Source organism: Canis aureus, chromosome 9, assembly GCF_053574225.1.
Source record: "Canis aureus isolate CA01 chromosome 9, VMU_Caureus_v.1.0, whole genome shotgun sequence".
Classification (NCBI taxonomy): Eukaryota; Metazoa; Chordata; class Mammalia; order Carnivora; family Canidae; genus Canis; species Canis aureus.
Genome location: NC_135619.1, coordinates 47,821,092 through 47,843,161, shown reverse-complemented (window position 1 = coordinate 47,843,161; position 22,070 = coordinate 47,821,092). Strand labels below are relative to the sequence as shown.

Here is a 22,070-nt window from a genome sequence, read left to right as displayed (position 1 = left end):
ATGTACAGTATCAATTAAAAAGCCAAATCATATCACAAGGTTCGTAATAGAAAACAGAGGTCTTCTGCTCTATCTTTTCTTACGCCCTGAGTCTTCCTCCTGGCTAGTGATCTTCTTGAGGAGAGGTGCTAGTTTAATTTATATTTGAACACTCTGTACTTAGCACAGTGCATATGGGCTCTCTTTACAGAGGGCTCTTTAAAAAAAAAAAAGATTTAAGTCAACACTTATTATAGAACATGACATACTCTTTAAAAAACATGCAGCTGAAACGTGTCAAGTCGATTCATTTTATAGAAGCTTGGAGAGGCTGTCCAAATCTTTGGCTGTGTCATATGGAAATTTTATTGACTGGAATGTCGCTTTTGGTTTAGATTTTCAATTTTAATATGTCTGTTTTCCCTAAGAGATTTTGTAATAGTGGAATTAAACTTTGTGTCTGTTAGGTTAGGTAAACTAATGAGAAAAAAGATACCCAAAGTCACAGTGGCTAAAATGAGAAGTCTTTTTTTTCTTGTACGTCAAAGTCTGGCGGGAGACAGTCCATGGTTAGCATGATCTCTCTGTTCCACAAGCTCCAGACTCCTTCCCATTCACAACTCTGCCAACTTTGGGGTATGGTATTATCCTCAGGGTCCAAGATGGTAGCTAGATCTGCAGCTGTTAGATCTATGTTCCAGGCAGCACAATGTAGGGAGTGGTGAAGAAGGGCCAGAGGCCCTGAGCTGAGAACTTTTAAGACAGGTTACAGAAGACAGCTACTTGATACTTCTGAGCCACCTGGCTGTGCTTTCGAACAGGGAGAATGGGAAGTATAGTTAATGTTACATGTGGCCAGGTGCCCACTGTGCACTTGAGGGTTCTGTTACTATGAGGGAGGATAGCCACTGGAAGGGCGACTAGCAGTCTGGGTCACAGCTTTCAGGCCCCTTTCCTATCATTAATCCCTTGTTAGTCCTTCCATGATATGTTGCCAGGATTGCTAATGTAGCAGTTCTTTTCTGCTGTGTTTTCAATTTGTTTTCTCTTTCTCATGGAATGCTGCTGACTCTGTCCTTCTGTTTTAACCCTTCCTTGGAGACTTGTCTCCCCTTCACTCCTCTGGAGTTGGAGGTTCTTGGGACACCTGCTTGAATATGAGATGGTGGCCGACAGGTGGATCTTTTCCTTAAGGGCGGTAGCCTTCTGCTTTCTGCATAGGGGGCTTCCGGTCATATCATTGAGATCACTGGTTCCCAGGGGTGGGCTGCAGACATCTGGGGAGGGCGCTGCTGCAAGGTCTTTTTGAATCTAAGTGTGTTTGCAGAGAGTATAAATATGCATATCTCTGTTTTTCAAATGTAGTTGCTGTCATGTTGATATAGTACAGATTGGATTAAAAGTGTTTTTCTCGGTGGGTGTTTTAACAGGGTGGGGTGGTCGGGGCACTGGATGTAATTTCATTCAGACCTGGGCTGTGTCCTGGCTCTGCCTCTTACCATCTGTGGACCAGCCTCTCTGAATTTCAATTTCCACATCTGAAAGTACTTTTCTGATTTACTGAGAAAATTAAGATTGTGGATGTAAATCACTTAGCCCAGTGCACAGCACACATTGAAGCCCCCATAAACTTAGCTCTGATTAGTGTTTTCTTAATCAACGCTAAAAGTCCATCTACCATCATAATAGCATTTGCTTTAAAGCCTAAGGGACCTATTTCAAGAGGTTGAGAATCACTGCTATAGCTCTTTTGGTGATCCTGATGTAGCCAGCCCTCAAACAGGTTTGCAGAGCATTGTCTAAACGGATTCGATCAGAAACCTTTGGGGATGATTTGTATTCATTTATTGATTCAATCAAGAAAAATACTTACCAAGTACCTATTATGCCTCCTCGGGTTAGAGGCATAGAAAGAGAGGCTACCATGGTTTGGTTGTGTTCTAGCTCCAGGTCACAGGAAGAGGTCACGGTGCCAAGCGTTCTTTGGCTGCACCAGGAGAGCTTTCATACATCCAGTGGTTTCCTCTTCTGTTTCCGTTGGTTTCCTCTTCCATACCAAGAGAGGGTAGATCCTTAATCCCGAGGACTCCGTTCTCTCAGCTTCTTCTGATGGAGACTTCTAGCTGCCTGTGTGGAGTGTTGCCGGGAAGCATAGCTTAGCTGGTTGTACCAGTGGAACTCGATGGAACTCTGCTGACATTGCTGAACTGGCTGGGGCCTCGGCTGCTGCATCTCCTGGCTGTCTCCAGGCTGCACCGCACCTGCTGAGGCGGGGAGTCGGGGAGTCTAGATGGTGAATCATTTGCCTTGGTAAGCAAGTCTGGCCTCCCTTGGCCCTGCCTGGAGGGACCGAGTGGGCTGAGGGACAAGGGGCCAGGAAAGGCCAGGAGATGCATGTTGGCCATGCTCCTACTGCATGGTAGTGGTCCATGAAGCAAGCTCTTTCAGGTGGCTCTTGCTGCGCCTGCGTGACAGTGAGGCTGCCCTGCTTAGCCACCGACCTGTTGGCACTCTGGGCTGCTGGGTGGGGCTGGAGCCTGAAATCTTCTTCCTTCCTCCACTGGAGACAACGGGCTTCAGGAAGTAAATGTCTCTAGTGCTGACTCAGGTGCCCTAGGGCCTGGCTATGTCTAGTGAATGGGGCTTTTCTCTGGGGCAGAGTCATCCTGGCTGGCTCCTCTTTGCCCTTGAGCTTAGCTGTTATTCAACTCGGATGGGTGGTAGAGCTTGGCTGGCCCCAGAAAAGCCTGACACTGCCTTTCAGGGTATTACAGACTCAGAGAATGTCGGAAGTAGGGGAACGGCCCTAGTGCAGATCGCAATGTGGTAGAGCCAGAACTGTGAGACATTCTGGGTACTCGACCATTGCTGCCTTGTTGCAGCTCAGAGATTGTTCTTGCTAAGGTGGGAGAGAGGGGATGCCGTGGCGTAGATCTGGTGGTTGGCCTGAGCTTTGGCAGGAACAAACAGGAGTCCAGAGTTTTGCATAACGGGAGAGCTGGAAGAGTGAAGCCAAAGGCGTGTGCCTTGCAGGGTACCTTTGGGTACGGACTCTACAAGATTCCTTCTCCCTATACCAAGAAAACAAACAAGACCAAAGGCGGGATCCTAGTCGAGGATGGCAGATCGAACACATCCATGTACTGCGCGTGCTGGTACTCATGCTCAAAACTTGGTGAAAACTGCAGGAACTCGCAAGGCCAACAGGAGAGGAGGCACAGCAGCCACATTTGGGAAGCTGGAGAACAGATAGATGAACGGTAACTCGCTGCCTTAGGACATTTGAGAAAGATCATTTTAAGCTGACAGCAAGGAAAGCAAAGTACCAATCAATCCATGTATATCACAGACTCCTCAAATGTCTAGCAAGTGGCAGCACCGGGCACCTCTGGAGCTGGGGTGAAGTGGAATCCTCAAATAAAAAAGATTGGGTGGCAATGATATGAAGTGCATTTGAGCCCCATGGACCTTTCTTCTTCGCTCGGTGCAGCTGCCTGACCACCTTGCCTTTTGGAAGGGGTAGACAGTTTCTGGACAGGGCCACCAAGCACAATGGAGGGTATGGGTGCTTTATACAGAAAAGGAGGGATGACGTGTGTGTTTATAGACTGAAAGCTACATTCCAAGACCCCTTGGGCCCCCCCACTCGTGACTGGCTCCCCAGCACACCGAGGGAGCACCCAGGACTCCCCTTTCCTAGGCTGTTCAGAGGAGGAACACCCTGAGAGCACACGGCCAGCTCAAGAGAAGTGACCTTTAGATATTCCTGCCTAGAGTTACCTGGATCTCCCACAGTGAAGTTTGAAGCTGGTGGATCCCTCCTATGTGCTGAGAGGTCTGGTCAGCTTTGGGTTCTTCATACCTTTCCCTGCCTGCTTACAATGGAAGACTTAGAAGCAAGGAGAATCAGTAACAACCGCCCATGCACTCAGCAATTTCCATACTGGCCAACTTGTGGGAAACCGTCTTTTTTTCTGTCATCCCACTCATTCCTCAGCCTTGATTGTTTTGAAGGAAATCTATGGCATTGTTTCATATTTTTAGTAAGTATTTCAGTACATACTGTAAAAGATAAGGACTTCTTAAAACCAAAGCACTATATGGTTCTCAGTCATGGACAGACAACCAAGGGTTGCTGTAAGTCTGAGCAAAAGAGCATCAGAGGCCAAAGCACACAAAGGAGAGGCAGCTGAAGCAAACGGCACTAGGAGAAGAAAAAAGAATTAAAAAAGAACCATCACTGATACACTCAGAAGAAGAGATATTGTACCCGTATTACAAAAAAATGGCTGTTACACAGATGTCTTTGTGCTAGCCACTCACACAAAAAATAAATAAAATTCAGAGAGGGAAAAGAGCTCCCTTAGCAATTAAGACTGTGATAAGGAAATGAAAAACCCAATAGAAGGGTTTAAAGGTAAAGTGATAACATCTCCAATAGAAGAGCAAAAAGAAAAAAAGATGGGAAAAATAGAGGAGAAAAGATCGAAAATTGGAGGACCAGTCTAGGAAGCCCAATATCTGAATAACAGAGGTTCTGCAGAGAGAAAACAGAGAGATATAGACAAGGACATTAACAGTAAAATACTTCAAGAAAATTCGCTTTAACTGAAAGACATGAATGTATAGATTTCAGAGTACCTACTAAGTTCCCATCTCAAGCCACATCCCTCAGATTTCAGACCATAAGGGATTAAGAAGAGAGTAGCTATTTTCCAGAGGAGAAAGACATTATCACTACTTTGCATCAGGAAGCAAAATGGCTTTAGGCTTCTTAACAGCAGTGTTGGAAACAAGAAAATGATGCATCATGGCTTCAAAATCATGGAGAGAAATCTCTAATCATTTTTATACCAAGTATAGGGATAGGAAATAGACACTTTCCAACAACAGCATAAAAAAACCTTCCATGCATTCTCTCTAAGGCGCTACTGGAGAATGCATGCCAGCAGAACAAGAGAAGAAGCCAGCAAAGAGAGAGAGTGGGGTGCAGGCCACAGAGATTAACACAGGAGAGGGATGAGGGGATACCCCTGTGGACTGCAGAAGGGGACTCCAGGAGAGTGTACTGCGCAGCAGACCTAGAGGTTGGGCAGTTGACACCTCCCAAGTGTGACTCAGGGCTGTCACTGTTGACCTGCCTGCTGGTGGTGTTACTAAGCACTGACTGCCTGGGGAAGCCTGGTCCAGATTCTTATCTACACTTGGCTGTCTTGCTCATGTGCTGATGAAGCTCCTATGCCCTCCTCCTTGCCCTGCTTACCAGATAGACGGGTGTTTTCTTTGCCCAACCCGAGAATCAGAGGTCGGCCAAAGTGAATTTAGAACCAGAAGATACAGAGGAGCTTATGCCTGTGTAGGTGACCTTATTTGGAAGTTGAGCCTTTGTAGATGTATGTAGTCAAGATGAGGCCACGCTAGAGGAAGGCTGGCTCTAATCCAATGACATGTTTCTGTATATGAAGAGGGAAATTTGGATACAGACACACAGAGATGAGAAGGCCATGGGAAGACACAGAGACAGACGCAGGGAAGGCACACAGCCAGATGAAGACGTTGGATTTAATGCTGCACTAAGCCAAGGACACCAAGAATTGCTGGCAGCCACCAGCAGCTAGAAGAGGCAGGAGAGGATTCTTCTTTCCCTCAAGCCTTTGGAGGGAGCATAGCCCTGCTGACACCTTGGTTTTGGACTCGAATTCTAGCCTCTGGAACTGAGAGAGAATATATTTCTGTTGTTTTAAGCCACCAAATTTGTGGTAGTCATTTGATGGTAGCTCTAGAAAACTAGTACACATGCTCTGTTTGTACTTGCCACTCACTTTTTCAAAACTAAACAATGTCTTATTTGGGGGTATATACATAGGTGGTAAAATTATAAAACGAAATAAAGGAATGAATGACAGAAGTCGGAAAAGGGAGATGGTGGGGAGGACACACGAAGCTTCTAAGGGACTGGATTGGGTCACAGGAGTTTTCATCTCCTTTTCTTTAAACCATGCCTACGTGTTCTGTACGCTCTTCTATGTGTATACACATTTGACAATAAATTGGAAAAAAAAAAAAGACTAAACGAAGCAAAACGCAACCCCCAGAACAGAGTTAGACCAATTGCTTAATTTGGGAGAGATGGTACTGATTCATTCAAACCAAATGAAGGTCTGGGGACGGGATTCTTGGTGCCAAGATGAACGTTTAGCAAATCAGAGCCCCTTGTGCTAATGGAGATGAATAATAAATAAGAAATCTCAAAATGATAAGTCATCAACCAAAGCTAAATTTACCATTACGACATATGGGAGTGTCTCCTCAGTTATGCCAAGTTTTGAGAGCCTGGCCTCCAGCTAAATGATATTAGGTCAGACTCTGAGCCCTCTGTGGCCACCCGCGCCTGACTCATTTCTCCCTCTGATAACCTAACAGGAGCTGGCCTTTATGGTGGTCTGTATGAAATATGCACTGAATCCCTGAATCCTGTAGAAGTCACCCCACCTTTCTATATTCGTGAAGGTTTGACCTTCATTTCGGTGCTAGTTTTCCTTTATTCCTCTCAACATTTCTAATTGTTTCTCTGTAATAGACAGAAGGCCTAAGGCTGAGAGTTTGACCTCTAACAGGATATACTGAAACTTAGTAACAGCTATTTCTTGCATTTTATTTATTTGTACAGGTCAACTGATATTAGAATATTTGTTTTTCATTTATAATAATATTACAATTTCTTGTAGTAATTTTTAAAAAATGAACATAAAGAAAAGTAGTAAGTAAGCGGCATTTAGGTGGTCTCCTGATCTGAAAATAATTGTGAATAATATCCGTAGGTTACTGAGGTTTGGAAAACTGCTTATCCTCCTGATTGCAGCAAAACATAGGCCCTTATTGATGTACACTTTGTCTTGACCTAATATTCAGTTTTGTCTTGTATCTTTCCATGCAGTATGTCCCGAAGGCCCTTATGGGCAGAATCACTAGCTTATCTTACCTGGTCTTCCCCACCCAACTTGGCAGCATCTCCGTGTGTTATTTGCCAGCAGACCCCAGCCGCGGCATCCCTCTTCGCCAATCTAATTACCTTGCTTAGTACACTCTGGCTCCCCTTCATGTCTCAGGGATGGATGGTACACTGGTGGGGCAAGGGGGATGCCCTCCCTACCCTTCACCTCCGGCACCCAAAGGATGGGGAAGTGGGTAGTCTGAGAAGATGCACAAGATACTTCTTCAGTGAAATAAGTGACCAGTGAGAGGTCTGTCCTTTCAGAGAGGCTAGTTCTGTGCTGGTTGCTGGAGGGAGAACAGCATGGGTTCCAAAAGGAGAATGGGTTTTTTTGCCCTTGAGGAGTCCTGTCCCTCCGAGTAGATGATGAGACACATAGGCGTGCAGCTCTTGGGAATGACGTAAAAGAAGTAGTAGATAGTGTTAAATTGTGTAGTAGTGGTTTTAGGTGCTGAACGATTAATTCAGGAGAAGGGGGAGCAGTGAAGACTGGTTAACCAGTGACTATCTAGGAATCTGGCTGAAGTTGAAATAAGCCTGAAAGACTATAGGATTCTTTTCTGTCTCTGGATGGCACAGCACATGAAGAAGGGTCTGGCTTTGGAGCCCATCTCCATCCCTCTCTGACTGTGGGCGGCTGACTTAACCGTGCTGTATCTGTTTCAGCATGGGCAAGCTAGGGAGAAAATATTTGCGCCTACATCATGGGGTTGATTTAAGGATTAACTAAGGTGATGTACGTAAAGCTCTTTACATACGTTATACAAACAGCACCATGTGATCAATAATGGATAGCTAGCATTATTAATTTATCAACCATACCATTGATTTATAAAGCAGAAAATTATTGCATGGTTATCGTTTGTCAGGAACTCCCAGGCCTCCCAATGGTGTCCTCAGCACCTTAATGCTGAGTCCCATGGCTTCTGCTTCCATAGGAGATACTTAATCATCGCAATAATAATAATAGCTATAGTGTTCTGAGTCCCTGTTTCTGTGTCAAGCACTCTGCTAGGGGCTTTGTTACTACATTGCTTTTAATCTTTATCCCATTTTATAGAAGTGCAGAGTTTATGAACCTTGTTCAGGGTCACATGTAGAGTGTCAAGGCTGGGATTTAAATTGTCTGCTTTTTTTTTTTTTCTGATTCATGCTGACTCTAGTTACTGTCACCCTAGACCCATTATGTCCCAAATTGAACTTGGCTTCCTCAAAGGGCGTTGCCTCCCAGCTTCAATCAGGGGTGCCACCATTCTCCTTGTCTCCTATGTCTGGACGACTGGGAACCTCCTGCTTCTCCTTCAAGCCTCTATATCCGGTTAGTCACCAGGCTTTTCGTTCAGATGCATCCATTCCTCTCTGTCTCCCTTACCTGGCCAGCCCCCCATTGACTGGGGCTTGGACTTGTTGCCAGCATGTGTTCCACTGCACTAGCCACGAGAGGTGAGGTTTTCACAATACACTTGGACGGGCTTCATTAGATTTTGATAAAGCATTGTGAAGTTTTCTAAGAAGTAAAGCACAATAGTTTGTTTTTGCTGTAGTTGTTTGTCAGTGGTAGAAGCTCAGAATGGTCTAACTGCAGTGGTGCAGGACTGTAAGCTGCTGTGATGATAACCTCTCTCTCCCTGGGGAAAGTGTACCAGGAGGGAACTACTCTATCCTGTTTTTAAGGGTAAAACCCGTTTTCTTTAGCAAATGGGACAATTGGATATATTCACATGCAAACAAATGAAGCTGAATACCCCTTTTGTGGTACACAAAAATGAACTAAGAATGGGTCAATGAGCTGAACCCGTAAAACTCTGAAAACTGAGAGGTAAATCTTAATGAACTTCGATTTGGCAGTGGAATCCTTGCTGTTACACTAAAAGCATGACCAACAACATAAAAAGCAGATAAGGTGGACTTCCTCTAAGTTAAAAGCTTTTACGGACACTGTCAGGTAAGTGAAAAGACAGCCTATAGAAAGGGGAAAAATATTTGCAAATCATATATTTGATTAAGGGTTTGGTACCCAGAATGTATATAAAAAAGTCTTATAAGTCAAAACAAAATTCATTTCTTGAAAGAAGATATACAAATGACAAACAAACACATGAAAGGAGGCTCAGCATCATTAGTCATTAGGGAAATGCAAGTCAAAACCACAGTGAGATACTTCTCCACATCCGCTAGGATGGTTATAATTTAAAAAAAATAAAAAGGAAAATAAGTGTGTTGAGGATGTGGTGAAATTGGAGCCCTACATTGCTGATGGGGATGCAAAATGGTGCAGCTGCTGTGGAAAACAGCAAACATAGAATTACCATAATAACCTAGTAATTCCACTCCTAGGTACATATCCCAAACCTGAAAACAGGCCCTGAAACAAATAGATGTACCTATGTGTGCATAGTGGCACTACATCATAGTAATCAAAAGGTGAAAACAGCTCAAAAGTCTGTCGAGGACTGATAGATAAACAAATTGTGGTATATATATATATATATATATATATATATATATATATATATACCTATGTATAGGTATATCTATATACATATGTATATATGGAATATATACATATGTATATAGGTGGAATATACAATGGAATATTAGTCAGCTATAGGAAGGAGTACCGTGCGGGTACAAGCTATAATCTGGATGAATCTTTTTTTAAATTTTTATTTATTTATTAAAGATTTTATTTATTTATGAGAGACACACACACAGAGAGGCAGAGACACAGGCAGAGGGAGAGGCAGGCTCCCTGCAGGGAGCCCGATGTGGGACTTGATCCCAGGACTCTGGGATCACGACCTGAGCCAAAGGCAGGCGCTCAACCACTGAGCCACCCAGGCACCCCAATCTGGATGAATCTTGAGAACATTACACTAACGAAATAACTAGGTGTGTCATCTGTCACATAATTCCATTCACATAGAATATCCACCATAGGTAAATCCATGGAGATAGCACATTGGAGGCTGCTAGGGGCTGGGTGGACGGAAGATGGGGAATGTTTGCTTATGAGTATGGATTTCCTTTTGGGGGTGAGGAGAAATGTTTTGGAACTAGAAATAGAGAGAAGTAGGCAGGATTGCTAGCTGGCTTCCTTCCTATTACAGCCTCTCCTCTTTGCTGAGGTCAGGACCTCAATGCCAGGGGTTTCTAACTTCGATGCCTCCCGGGGTCCACCATATGAGGATGCTTTTTTGAAGTCTGCTGGATGTAAGGCAGCAGGGTTGGTGGGGATTAGGTGGAACTGGGCTGGATCTGCCCAAACGCCGTTCGTATTCAGGCATATCTTTCCTGGGCTGATTCTTGCCCCATCTCCATCATTCTGCCGCCCTCTTACCCATCAGACAGACTCATATATTTAAAACATTATCTTCATGGTGCCGTTCATTTTCTAAAAATCCATTTCCTATAATAGAGCCTAAACTTCTTTGCTTCCCCTTCCAGAACCTGTGGAAGCTCAGCTGGTTCCATACGTATCATGAAACTGTTATCCGTCCTCCCACTCACCTGGTCCCAGCACCTGGAGTCAGGGGTGACAAGACCAGACCCCATGGGCTGTATAAGGGGATGGGCTCGCTCTGAGTCTTTGGGTGGCTTAGAAATGGTCAGCAGCTGGTGGTTGCCTCTTTACAGGGAATAAATGGTGGGTTTCCGTAGTGCCACTGGCCCAGCAATTTGCATGTGTACTTGTGTGTTGTCTCTGCTGAGATGGGGAGAGGGGCACAGAAGAATCTGGAAAGATTTTTGTTATTCAATGAGATGGCATTTTTTTTTTTTTTTAGATCCGGTCAGCTCAGAGCAGGGAGGGGTGCATCAGGGGAGTCGAAGAGGGTGTGGAGGAAGGAGACCAAGTCCATTAGATCTAGGGAGTGGCTGGCATTTTCTTTTGAGCTTCCAGCTCTATAGCTCCTTGTAATCCCTCTTTACTGCTGATTTTCTGAGAAGCACGTAGGACACGGAGATCTTCGGTCTACATCCTTCCAATGTGTAACAGTTCAGTGGATATTTACAGACTGGGGGCAGGAGGAGAAATGTACAGTGTGTGACTTGAGGGACCTGTGTGTGTAAGGCCATTGCCCTAAAAGGCACCCCCAAGCTCCTCCTTGGTACCCAAAGTACCACCATCACAGTTCCTTTCTTTAAATATTGGAAGAGTTTGAGCTCTCCGAGAATCTTAAATTGCAAACACCTCTCAGAGAGGTAAAGGTAAAGCCGTAAGAGCCCCTCAATGGGAGTCAGGGGAGAATCAACCCAGGAAGGGTGTAACCTAGGACACGTAGGGCTCAGAACTAATTTTTTTCATTGTTTACCTAGACAGAGTGGCTGGAGGAACTGAGTCAACCTTTTTTTTAGTTGTTATTCTATATTCAGTGGATTCCTTTCCCCGCCCTCCCCATTTGGACTTGAACAGCAGGGGTGGGGAGAGACTGCTTCTTCCTTCTCTGAAATCCTGAGTATAGAGCTCTGAATTCCAGGCAGTTCAGTGTCCAGCCCATAAGAGGTTGTGCTTGCATGACACCTTCAGAACCATCCTAGGATTGCACACGTCCACTGTCTGCTCACAGTTCCTTGGCTTTGCTTACGGCACATTGATCAGTTAGCATTTTTGCTCCTTTTAAGAAGGCTGGCTCCTGCAAGGGGACCAGTCGCTGGAACCGTCCTGTAGGGGGGGTGGCTGCCTCAGCTACCGTCCTGGAGAGCCAAGATGGCTCCACAATGTGGTGCTTCAGCGTTAGAACTTGGGAGACAGCCCCAGAGGATAACTGGCTCAGCGCACCAGTTCTTTCCTCTTGGGCCATATCCACAGAGAGACTCATGGGTGTGAACATGTGTGTACCCTCTGACTTCTCCAACTTGACAACCAGTTCTCAATGACTGGGAGCAAGTTCCCAAATTAAGGAGAAATCTCTGTGCCCAAAAGACATGTTTTCCTATAGGCTTAAGTAAAGTGGAAACTATCCAGGCACTGTCTGAAACCTTGAAAATCCACCATTCCTTGTGGTCTGAGAGTGGTGGGCCAGGGGTGCCCAGGCAGACAGGAAGCCCAAGTAGCCTCTCCTCGGAAGGGTCAGCTGTGACCTCATGGCTCCTTCCATAGGCGTGAATGGCTCATACGCTGTGAGGGTTAGGAGAGCAGGCTCTTCAGTCCGGCTGCTGTGTTCATGGGTGCTTTATCTCAGTTTTCTCGTCTTGTAAAAAGGATATGGCAATGGTACCTACCTCATAAGGTTGTTGTGAGTTAAAGATAATACCTATCAAAAAGACTTGGCACAAAAATGGATGCATTGTAGGTGCCTCTTACCAGAAATGATGGTTGCTACCTTCAGACTACTGTAGCTGCACGGGCAGCCTGAGGGAGAGGACGGGAGTCTTGCAGGAGGGCTCTGTATTCAGTGGTCTTCTTGTGATTGATGCAGACTTTCCTGTCTCTTCTGTGTCCTTTCCTTGCCCAGTATTGATCCTCCAGAAGGTGGAGAATGGAGACCTGAGCAACAAGATTCTGAAGATCACTGATTTTGGCCTGGCTCGAGAATGGCACCGGACCACAAAGATGAGCGCTGCAGGGACATATGCTTGGATGGCACCCGAGGTCATTCGTGCCTCCATGTTTTCCAAAGGCAGTGATGTGTGGAGGTAAGGTGCAGAGGTGCAGGGGCAGTGCTCCTCAGGTCTGTTTTGGCTGCACACACGTTTCAGGACTCGGAGAATTGAGGATGGGTAGACTCCCAGGCACCCCACACTGGTCTAAGTGCCACCTTCAGAACAGTCTATAGTAATTCCCAGGTTGCCATGGGACCGTTTCTTTTTTTTTTTTAATTATTCTTTTTTTCATTTGTTTTTATTGAAGTTCGATTTGCCAACATATAGTATAATACCCAATGCTCATCCCATCAAGTGCCCTCTTCGTTGCCCATCACCCAGTTACCCCAACCCCCTGCCCACCTCCCCTTCCTCTTGTTTCCCAGAGTTAGGAGTCTCTCATGGTTTGTCTCCTTCTCTAATTGTTCCCCTCCTTTCCCTTATAATCCCTTTCATTATTTCTTATATTCCCCATATGAGTGAAACTGTACGATTCTTTTTTTTAATATATAAATTTATTTTTTTATTGGTGTTCAATTTGCCAACATATAGAATAACAACCAGTGCTCATCCCATCAAGTGCCCCACTCAGTGCCCATCACCCAGTCACCCCCACTCCCCGCCCACCTCCCCTTCCACCACCCCTAGTTTGTTTCCCAGAGTTAGGAGTCTCTCATGTTCTGTCTCCCTTTCTGATATTTCATGGGACCGTTTCTAATGCCTTCATCTACCTAATGTCCCTTTAGTGCTGTGGCTGGTACCACCCCTGTGTGTTGGCAATTGCTGTGTAGTAAAGACCAGCAGATCCCACGAGCAATGTGCATTCCTGTCTCTGCCTGTAGGGTGGTGAGGGCATCCAGTCATTCCTGGGAACGTTCCCCAAGGTCATCCTGGCTGCCTTAGCAACTGTGGCTGTTACTGCTGGACTTGTTCTCACTGTAAGCTCTTTAGCTGATGAGTATTATTTGTCCTATCTCTTGTTTTGGTGGGTTGGAAGTGATCTTTTCTCGTTGTCTGGTTAACCTTCTAGTCAGGACTCTTCTGTTGAATATTGATACAGAAATTGGAAAAGATGGGTCTCAAGCATGTACCAGAGCTGCAGAGACACAGATTAAATGAACCACACCCCTAGTAAATGTCAGCACCATAGGTCATAAGGACATGGTTCTAAAAATCTTGTCCATAAATAGATAGATAGTAGATAGTTAGATAGAAAGAAATCTTGTCCTTGCTGATGGGAGGATGAGCTTCTACAGGGTATGCATCCCCTTGGCCATGACATCACCATGGTATACCAAAAGAAAGGACTGTAGGTTGTCATTGTACTTAGTCTATGAAGTTGTTTCTTCCTGATGAGTTATAAAGTGAGCTTGTGTGTGTATATGATGAGAGTATGTATTTTATTTTTTTTAAATATTTTATTTATTTATTTATTTGAGAGAGAGAGGGAGCATGAGTGGAGGGAATAGCAGAGGGAAAGGGAGAGGAAGGTGGAAAGAATCCCAAGTGGACTCTGTGCTGAGTGTGGAGCCTGACACAGGGCTCAATCTCACCACCCTGAGATGATGACCTGAGCTGAAATCAAGAGTCAGGTGCTTACCTGACTGAGCCACCCAGGCATCCCAAGTGTGTGTATTTCAAATAATGGCTTTCTTGAGATATTATACCATATTACAAAGTTTGCCCTTTAAAATGTTTAAGTCAGTGGTTTTTAGTAAGTTTAGCAAATTTGTACCAATCACCATTGTTATTAGTTTGCTAGAGTTGCTGTAACAAATTACCACAGACCTGGTGGCTTTCAACAATAGACATTTGTAATCTGGAGGCCAGAAGCCTGAAATTGGTATCAGCAGGGCTACACTCGCTCCAAAGACTATAGGGGAGATTCTGTTCCATATAAGGATTCTGAATATTAGGACATGGGCGTATCATTTTAGAGCTACCATTCAAACCACCACAACTGCTATCAATTTCCAGAATATTTTTATCACACCAAAAAGAAACTCAATGCCTATTAGCAGTCACTCCCCCTTCCCTCGGCAATTACTAATTTACTGTCTATCTCTGTTTTTGCTTATTATAGAAATTTCATACACATGTAATCATACAGTATGTCGTCTTTGTGACTGGCTACTGTTATCGTGTTTTCAAGGTTTATCCATGTTGTAGCATGAGTCAGAACTGCATGGAAATTTGTTTATTCATTCATAAGTTGCTGGACATTTGAGTTGTTTCCACTTTTTGGCAATTGTGAATAATGCTGTTGTGATCATTTTTTTTTTAAGATTTTATTTATTTATTCATGAGAAACAGAGAGAGAGAGAGAGAGAGAGAGGCAGAGACACTCCATGGGAGTGAGAGAGAGGGAGAAGGAGGCTCCATGCAGGAAACCTGATGTGGGACTTGATCCTGGGTCTCCAGGATCACGCCCTGGGCTGAAGGCGACACTAAACCGCTGAGCCACCTGGGCTGCCCAGTTGTGATCATTTTTGTACAAGTTTTTGTCAACATACTTTCAGTTCTCTTGAGTGTATACGTAGGAGTGGATTTGCCAAGTCATAGGATATTTAACTTTTTGGGGAACCACCAAACTATTTTTTACCATAGTTCTATCATTTCCCACTTTCATTAGCAACGTAGGAAGGTTCCAGTCTCTCTGTATCCTCTCAACACTTATTGTATGTCTTTTTAATTATTACTATCCTGTTAAATATGAAGTGGCTTTCTCATTATAGTTTTGGGAGTTTTGGTTTTATTTCCCTAATGATTACTGATGTTGAGCATCTTTTCATGTGCTTATTGGCCATTTGTATATCTTTTTCTGTATAAATGTCTATTCAAATCCTTTTCCAATTTTAAAATTGGGATATTTGTCTTATTTTTAAGTTGAAAGAGTTCTTTATATATCCTTAATACAAGTCCCTTACCATATACATGATCTGTAAATATTTTCTCCCTTTCTGTGGGTTTCTTTTTACTTTCTTGATGTTATTCTTTGAAACACAAACATTTTTAATTTTGATGAGGTCTGATTTATCTATTTTTTTTCCTCTGGTTGCTTGTGCTTTTGGTGTCATATTTAAGAAACCATGCCCAACATTATGAATATTTATACCTATGTTATCTTCTAAGTGTTATAAAACTCTTAGCTTTACATTTAGGTCTGTGTTCTATTTTGAGTTAATTTTTGTGTGTGGTGTGATGTAAGGGGTTTAACTTCATTCTTTTGCCTGTGACTGCAGTAGTCCCTCCTTATATTAGAGGTTTCGCTTTTTTATGGTTTCCTTTACTCATGGTCAATCATGGTCTGGAAAGCCAGACCTATCATCAGAATACCTTATGCTGTGTCACAATGTCTGTATCATTCACTTCACTTCATCTCATCATGTAGGTCGTTTTATCATCTCACATCATTACAAGAAGAAGGGTGAGTATAGAACAATAAAATTTTGAGAGAGAGAGAGCATATTTATATAACTTTCATTATAGTAGATCATTATAATTATTCCATTTTATTTTTGTTATTGTTCATCCCTTACTATACTTAATTTATAAATTATACTTTATCATACATATGTATATATAGGAAAAAACACATATAGGGCTCCGTGCTACTTGCAGTTTCAGGCATCCACTGAGGGTCTTGAAATGTATCTCCCATGGATAAGACTCCTGTATCTAGTCTCAGTATCATTTGTTGAAAAGGCTATTCTTTCTTAATTGAATTGTCACTGTTGTCAAAAAGTAATTTACCACAAATTTAAGGGTTTATTTCTGGATTCTGAATTATACTCCGTTGGTCTATGTGTCTATCCTTAGGCCAGTACCATTCTGTTTTAATTACTGTAGCTTTGTAGTAAGTTTTGTAAATAGATGTAGGAGTCCTCCAACTCTGTTGTTGTTCTTCAAGATTATTTTGGCCATTCTGGATGCCTTGCATTTCCCAAATTAATTTTAGGAGCATTTTGTCCATTTTTCCAAAATAGGCAGCTGAGATTTTGATAAGAATTGTTTTAAATCTGTAGATCACTTTGGGAGGTATTGCCGTTTTAACACTATTAAGTCTTCTAATCCAAGAACATGGGATATCTTCCTATTTATTTAGGCCTTTTTCGATTTCTTTTAGTGATGTTTTGTAGCTTTTGTATATTGTGTCTTATTTTCCTACACATTAATTACAGGGTGAAATAGCTAATATGAGGGAAAGAGTTTTCTTGCCTTAAAATATCTGACCAGATTTCATTAGGTTGAACTGTGTAATGATATTCCAGTGTTTTTGACCAACAGAAATAGCAGGTTCATATGCTTCAATCTAACACTTTCATTACTTGACTATAGGCTAATGAGAATAGTTAATATATTAATTAAGCTAAGCTACTTTGACAAAGAGACCTACAAATTCAGTGGCTTAAATAAGGTAAAAGTGTATTTCTTTTTCCAAGAGTAGTCCAGGCTTTGGGGTAGCTGTACCCCATGAGATCATTTAGAAACCCAGGTTCTTGGGGCGTCTGGGTGGCTCAGTCTGGGTAGCTCAGTCTGTTAAGCATCCGACTCTTGGTTTATGCTTAGGTCATGATTTCAGGTCATGATTTTTGTGAGATCGAGCCCGGCATTAGGCTCTGCACTCAGTGTGGAGCCTGTGTAGGATTCTCTCTCCCTCTCCCTCTGCTCCTCCCCCTCCTTATGCACACACTCTCTCTCTCTCTCTCTCTCTCAAGATAGAGAAAAAGAAACCCAGGTTCTTTCTGGGTCTCTCAGTACATTGTTCTTGTCTGAATGGTTACATCTGAGTGACTGTTACTTCAGCATTATATTATGCAGAAGGGAAGAAAAAGAGTTTATCCATGGCAAGTAGCATGTATTTAATTTGGAGACAACCCAGAAGTTGTGCACATCTCTTACTGTACACACCCCACTGCATGCTCTTGGTGATGTGGACACACCTAGCTCCAAAGAAGAGAGACAAATGTAGGCTCTAGCTGGATAACTATGTATCCAGCTAAAACTCTTAGTATGGAAGGAGGGCTCAAGCATGCCTAGGAAGTTGGAAAAAACTCAGTCCCAAATTTACTTATAATTAATTAATTAATTGATTTAGGAAATGTTTGTTGAATTCTAACTCTGTGCCAGGTACTAGGCTGAGCCTGTGTCCATCTCCCACCCCTGCTGCAACTCCTCGGGGACTGGGGCCTCTGGGCCTCTGCTTTTGCTGGGCTCCCAAGGCCAGCTGAATTTGTCTTACTGCTTTTTGAGTGTAGTTCTCTGGGCCTTTTCCACATGCTGTGATGGAAGATATGATGGTAAGGCCCAGATCTTCAACTTCATACATTTTCTAATCTGCTTGGATTTAGACCATTTCAGGAAGAATAGTTGACAAAACTTTTCCCTTTGGTTGTGCTGTGTAGGGAACACAGTGGTTAGTGGTCTCCTGTAATGACTTCTTGCCTGGTATATGGGATGAAGTGGAGGCATTTTAAGTTTGTAAAATTATAGAAGTAAAATATGTTCACCATAGAAAAAATTAGAAAATATGGATAAACAAAAAGGAAAAAAAAAAGGGAAAAAGAAATCACACATTACCCACTTCTAAAGATAACTTCTATTAATATTTTGGTGCATTTATTTCTGTTCATCCCTTAAAATGGGATCATTCTGTTTCATAAGCTGCTTTTGGAATATAATATAGCATGTGCATATTACTATATTGATAAATATTTATTGTGTCAATATATTCATGTATGTATTATATATATTGGTAAATAGATCATCATTTCGAATGAGGTCTAGTTAACAAGAAAAAGAGTTTTATGTTACTTTACAATTTACAGAGTGTTTTCTCATGTGGTAGTTCAACTGTCTTTGCCAAAGATTTTTTTTTTAAGATTTATTTATTTATTTTAGAGAGAGAGTGTGGGGAGAAGAAGCAGAGGAAGAAGGAGATAGAGTCTTAAGCAGACTCCATGCTGAGCATGGGGCTCCATCTCAGGAACCAAAATGAAGAGTCAGATGTTCAACCCACCATGCCACTCAGGCGCCCCTTTGCTAAAGATTATTAAACAGTCAGTGTGCCTTTGGTCAGGCTGCTATCCACTTTGATGCTTTTCCTCACTTTGAAAACATAGAACACCTCTTTCCAACCTGTGACCCCACCAAATGGTGGAAAGGATTTTCATATCCCTGGAGGTGGTTAATTATTGACACAGGGTATGCCCAGGGTTCAGGGTGAGGTTGCAAGGACTCCTGGGAAATCACTGACAGCACTGTGGGGGAGGTGGTGGCCCTCTGCGGGGAGGGGGGGAGGGTCCTGAGGCAGAATTTCAGCTGAGCTGGTGCATCCAGGCTGCTTGTACATGGTCTTGAAAGGGCCTCTTGACCTTCTCTCAACCCTGGGAGGGCATCAGAGTGGACCAAATCCGTGGTAAATCACGTGGACTTCTTCTGCCCACCTCTCCCTGAGGCGCAGACCCATCCAACACGTAATTCTTTATTTCCTTTCTTGGACTGTATTCCTGCCAAAGGAATGCCAGGGATTCATTTATATTACCACCTTCGGTTACAGAAATAAAGAGGAACATTGGCAGAGGAAAACTAACTGGTTCACTCGTTCCCAGAAAGCCTCCTTGCCTGAATGCTGGCATCCCTCAGCAAGGCTCTCAGCCGACACTGTGGACTTTCCCTGAAGCCCACCCGAGGCATTCCTGTTTCAGGCCCTTCCCAAGGGGAAGCACACAGTGGTGGTCACTAACCCTATATGGAAGCTTCTGGAGAAGTAGTAGTCATGTTATTTATCCCTTGCCATTATTTTGTGAGGTAGAAGTGCTGTCTTTGTTGTGTAGGTGAAGAAAGCAGAGGAGCTTCCTTACGCAGAGATGTACCACCATAAGTGGTAAAGCAGACATTTAATTCAAGTCTGTCTGAATCTTTCTTGAGCAGCATTTGACCTGGTTCTCTTAGTTGTGGGGCTTTTCAGATGGAATGAAATGCAGATGAACCAGAAGCCAGCCAGGTGGGAGCAGAGCTGCCCTCCTTGAAACTGAGAGGGGTGGGCTCCCTGACTCCTCCCTCTTCCAGGGCCTGAGACATCTCTGTAGACACCATCAGTCGAGCAGATGCAAGGACACAAACAGGACACCTGTTTAGATATTTGAAACATTCTACTGTCTTTCCAGGTAGTTAGGGCGCAGACACCAGTCATCTTCACATAGGTGGAAGAGAGGTCTTTGGGACCTTGGGTTTTTGTGGCCAGAGTGGAGGTTGGTAGTAATGCCAGGAGCAGACAACTAAAAATGAGAGTCCTGGGGGTACATCTGTAGGAATCTTCTGGGATGCCCTGGTGCATTGGTTGGCACGTGGCTCTTCTTTGGAGCCATGCCAGGCCACTTGGGAGTCTTTGAGGGCAAGGCATACCTCATACCTGCTGACTCCTGTCTCTAGATCCCTGTATCCCTTTACCTAGCAGGCAGGGTTTAGCTGTCTCCTGCCTTCATCCTGGTCTGGTGTAGGTGGCCAGGAGCCCATCCCGGTCTCTTTGTACACTCTTTGTATCTGTGGTGTGACTCATCTCTGTATTCTAATTGACCTCTTTTCTATTCCTCTCACTGGTCTCTTCATGGACAAGGTCTTATCCTGTATCCCAGTGCCCAGCATTGAGCTTGATGCATAGTAAATTTTTAGTAGATGTGTAAAATGAATGAATAATGAATAATGAATGGCGATGCATTTGAATTTGATCTTGAAAGGTGATTGGAGTTTACCAAGCAGAGTAATGATAGAAGGGGATTCTAGAGAGAAGGAATTGAGACCTGGACCATGGTGGTTCAGGGTCCACCATGACTTATTCCATGTCTGCCCCTAAATACATGCTGCTGCTAAACTTAGCTGAAACTTTCTTTCATCATCTGCAAAATGGTGATAATATTTATCTTGCAGGTTTATGGTAGGGTTTTAAGATGATGTTTATAAGTGTCTTAGCACCTTGTGCATACAAAGCAGCATGATGAAATAGATACTGGGCTTACTTTTTTTAAAAATTAATTTCTGTGCCTAACATGGTACTCAAACTCATGACCCCGAGATTAAGAGTTTCATGTTTCACCAACTGAGCCATGTTTTTTAAAATAGCATGACTTGGTTTGTTGTAAGCCACTGATGAGTATTTTTAAAAAGTCGAGGTTTGTGTTGAAAAAATAATGAGAGGGACTCTTCTGACTGTTCATGACTTTATGGTTGCTTATCCTGGGATACTCTTATTCCTGGAAGGATTGAACATGACATGATTTTGCCTTATTCTGATTGTGAATTCATAGAATAATTATTCTAAGCTTTGTGCTCCATTCTCTGACTCACAGGACATGTGAAAGGAAATTCTTCATGTGGATTTGAAAGTTGGGAGGAAACTTAGGTCCTCACAGCTGACATACTGCTCTGCTCTTCCCATGTAGGCAAGCCTTGTGTGACTTGCCCCTCTGAATTAGGCAGAGGTCTCTGTTAACCAACCAGCAGCAGGAATCCAAACTAGTGAGCATTTAAAGAAACCTGTTACAGGAGCAAAACCTGTTTGTTTTAGGTGGTCAGCTCTCTGCTGTTCAAAAGCTGAGAAAGTGTACCTGTGACTAACATGGAAATTTCCTTAAAACAGGAAAAAATGTATTCTTGGGAAGCTGCTCCTTCTTCCAGAGTATTATGTTAGCAATAACAACAACAGAATAGCTATGGCTGGCGAGCGCTGATTTAAACCCTTAGAGTAGCTCAGTGAATTTCATGGCATCCTTGTGAGACTGGTGGTGTTATTTGCACTTTATAGATGAGGAATTTGAGGAACAAGACTTTGAAACTAAATGTGCCTGACTCCAGAGCTTTTGCTTTTAGTGGATAGGCCTCATGGCTTCCTGTCTATATTCCATTAGTGTGTCTACTTTGTTGGTCTCCCTCCATGCCAGAGAGAGTGTGGGTAGCTCAGAAAGGCCTCATGAGCTCCATCATTAAGATCATCTGTGGCAGTCTGAGATTGCTTCTGTCTTCTTTCTCTCCTCAGCTATGGAGTGCTGCTTTGGGAACTCTTGACTGGTGAGGTGCCCTTCCGAGGAATCGATGGCTTAGCCGTGGCTTATGGAGTGGCCATGAACAAGCTCGCCCTTCCCATTCCTTCTACATGCCCAGAACCTTTTGCCAAACTCATGGAAGGTAAGTGACCCCTGACTGGAACAAAACCAGAGAAAGTTTGCCTTCTTAGCAGCACTTGGGTAGATTTCAGACAGTTCTGTTGGGTTAGTTCCAGAAAGAGGAGATGAAGTATTAGTCACTCAAGGAGGAATCCTGTGGGTGGTTGGAAGAGTTACTTTAGGTTGATGTCACCACCCTGCTACATTGATATCACAGACACCCCTTCTGTCCATCTCCAGTGACTTGTAGAACTTAACTGAAATATTTTATTATTTAATACATAATGAGAATATATAGCAGCTTTTATTTTCAGGACCTCTGAGTATATTACATATATAAATGAAGAACGTCC

At 43.3% G+C, this 22,070-nt stretch overlaps 1 protein-coding gene across 1 annotated transcript in view; it reads left to right on the top strand.

Annotated features, from left to right (window-relative positions):
• Positions 1–22,070, top strand: part of MAP3K9 (mitogen-activated protein kinase kinase kinase 9) — a 74,661-nt gene that overhangs the window by 31,408 nt on the left and 21,183 nt on the right. The window contains exons 3-4 of the mRNA XM_077909811.1: positions 12,430–12,610; positions 21,591–21,739. Of these exons, the coding sequence (XP_077765937.1) occupies positions 12,430–12,610; positions 21,591–21,739 (330 nt within the window). The remainder of the gene's footprint in view (positions 1–12,429; positions 12,611–21,590; positions 21,740–22,070) is intronic.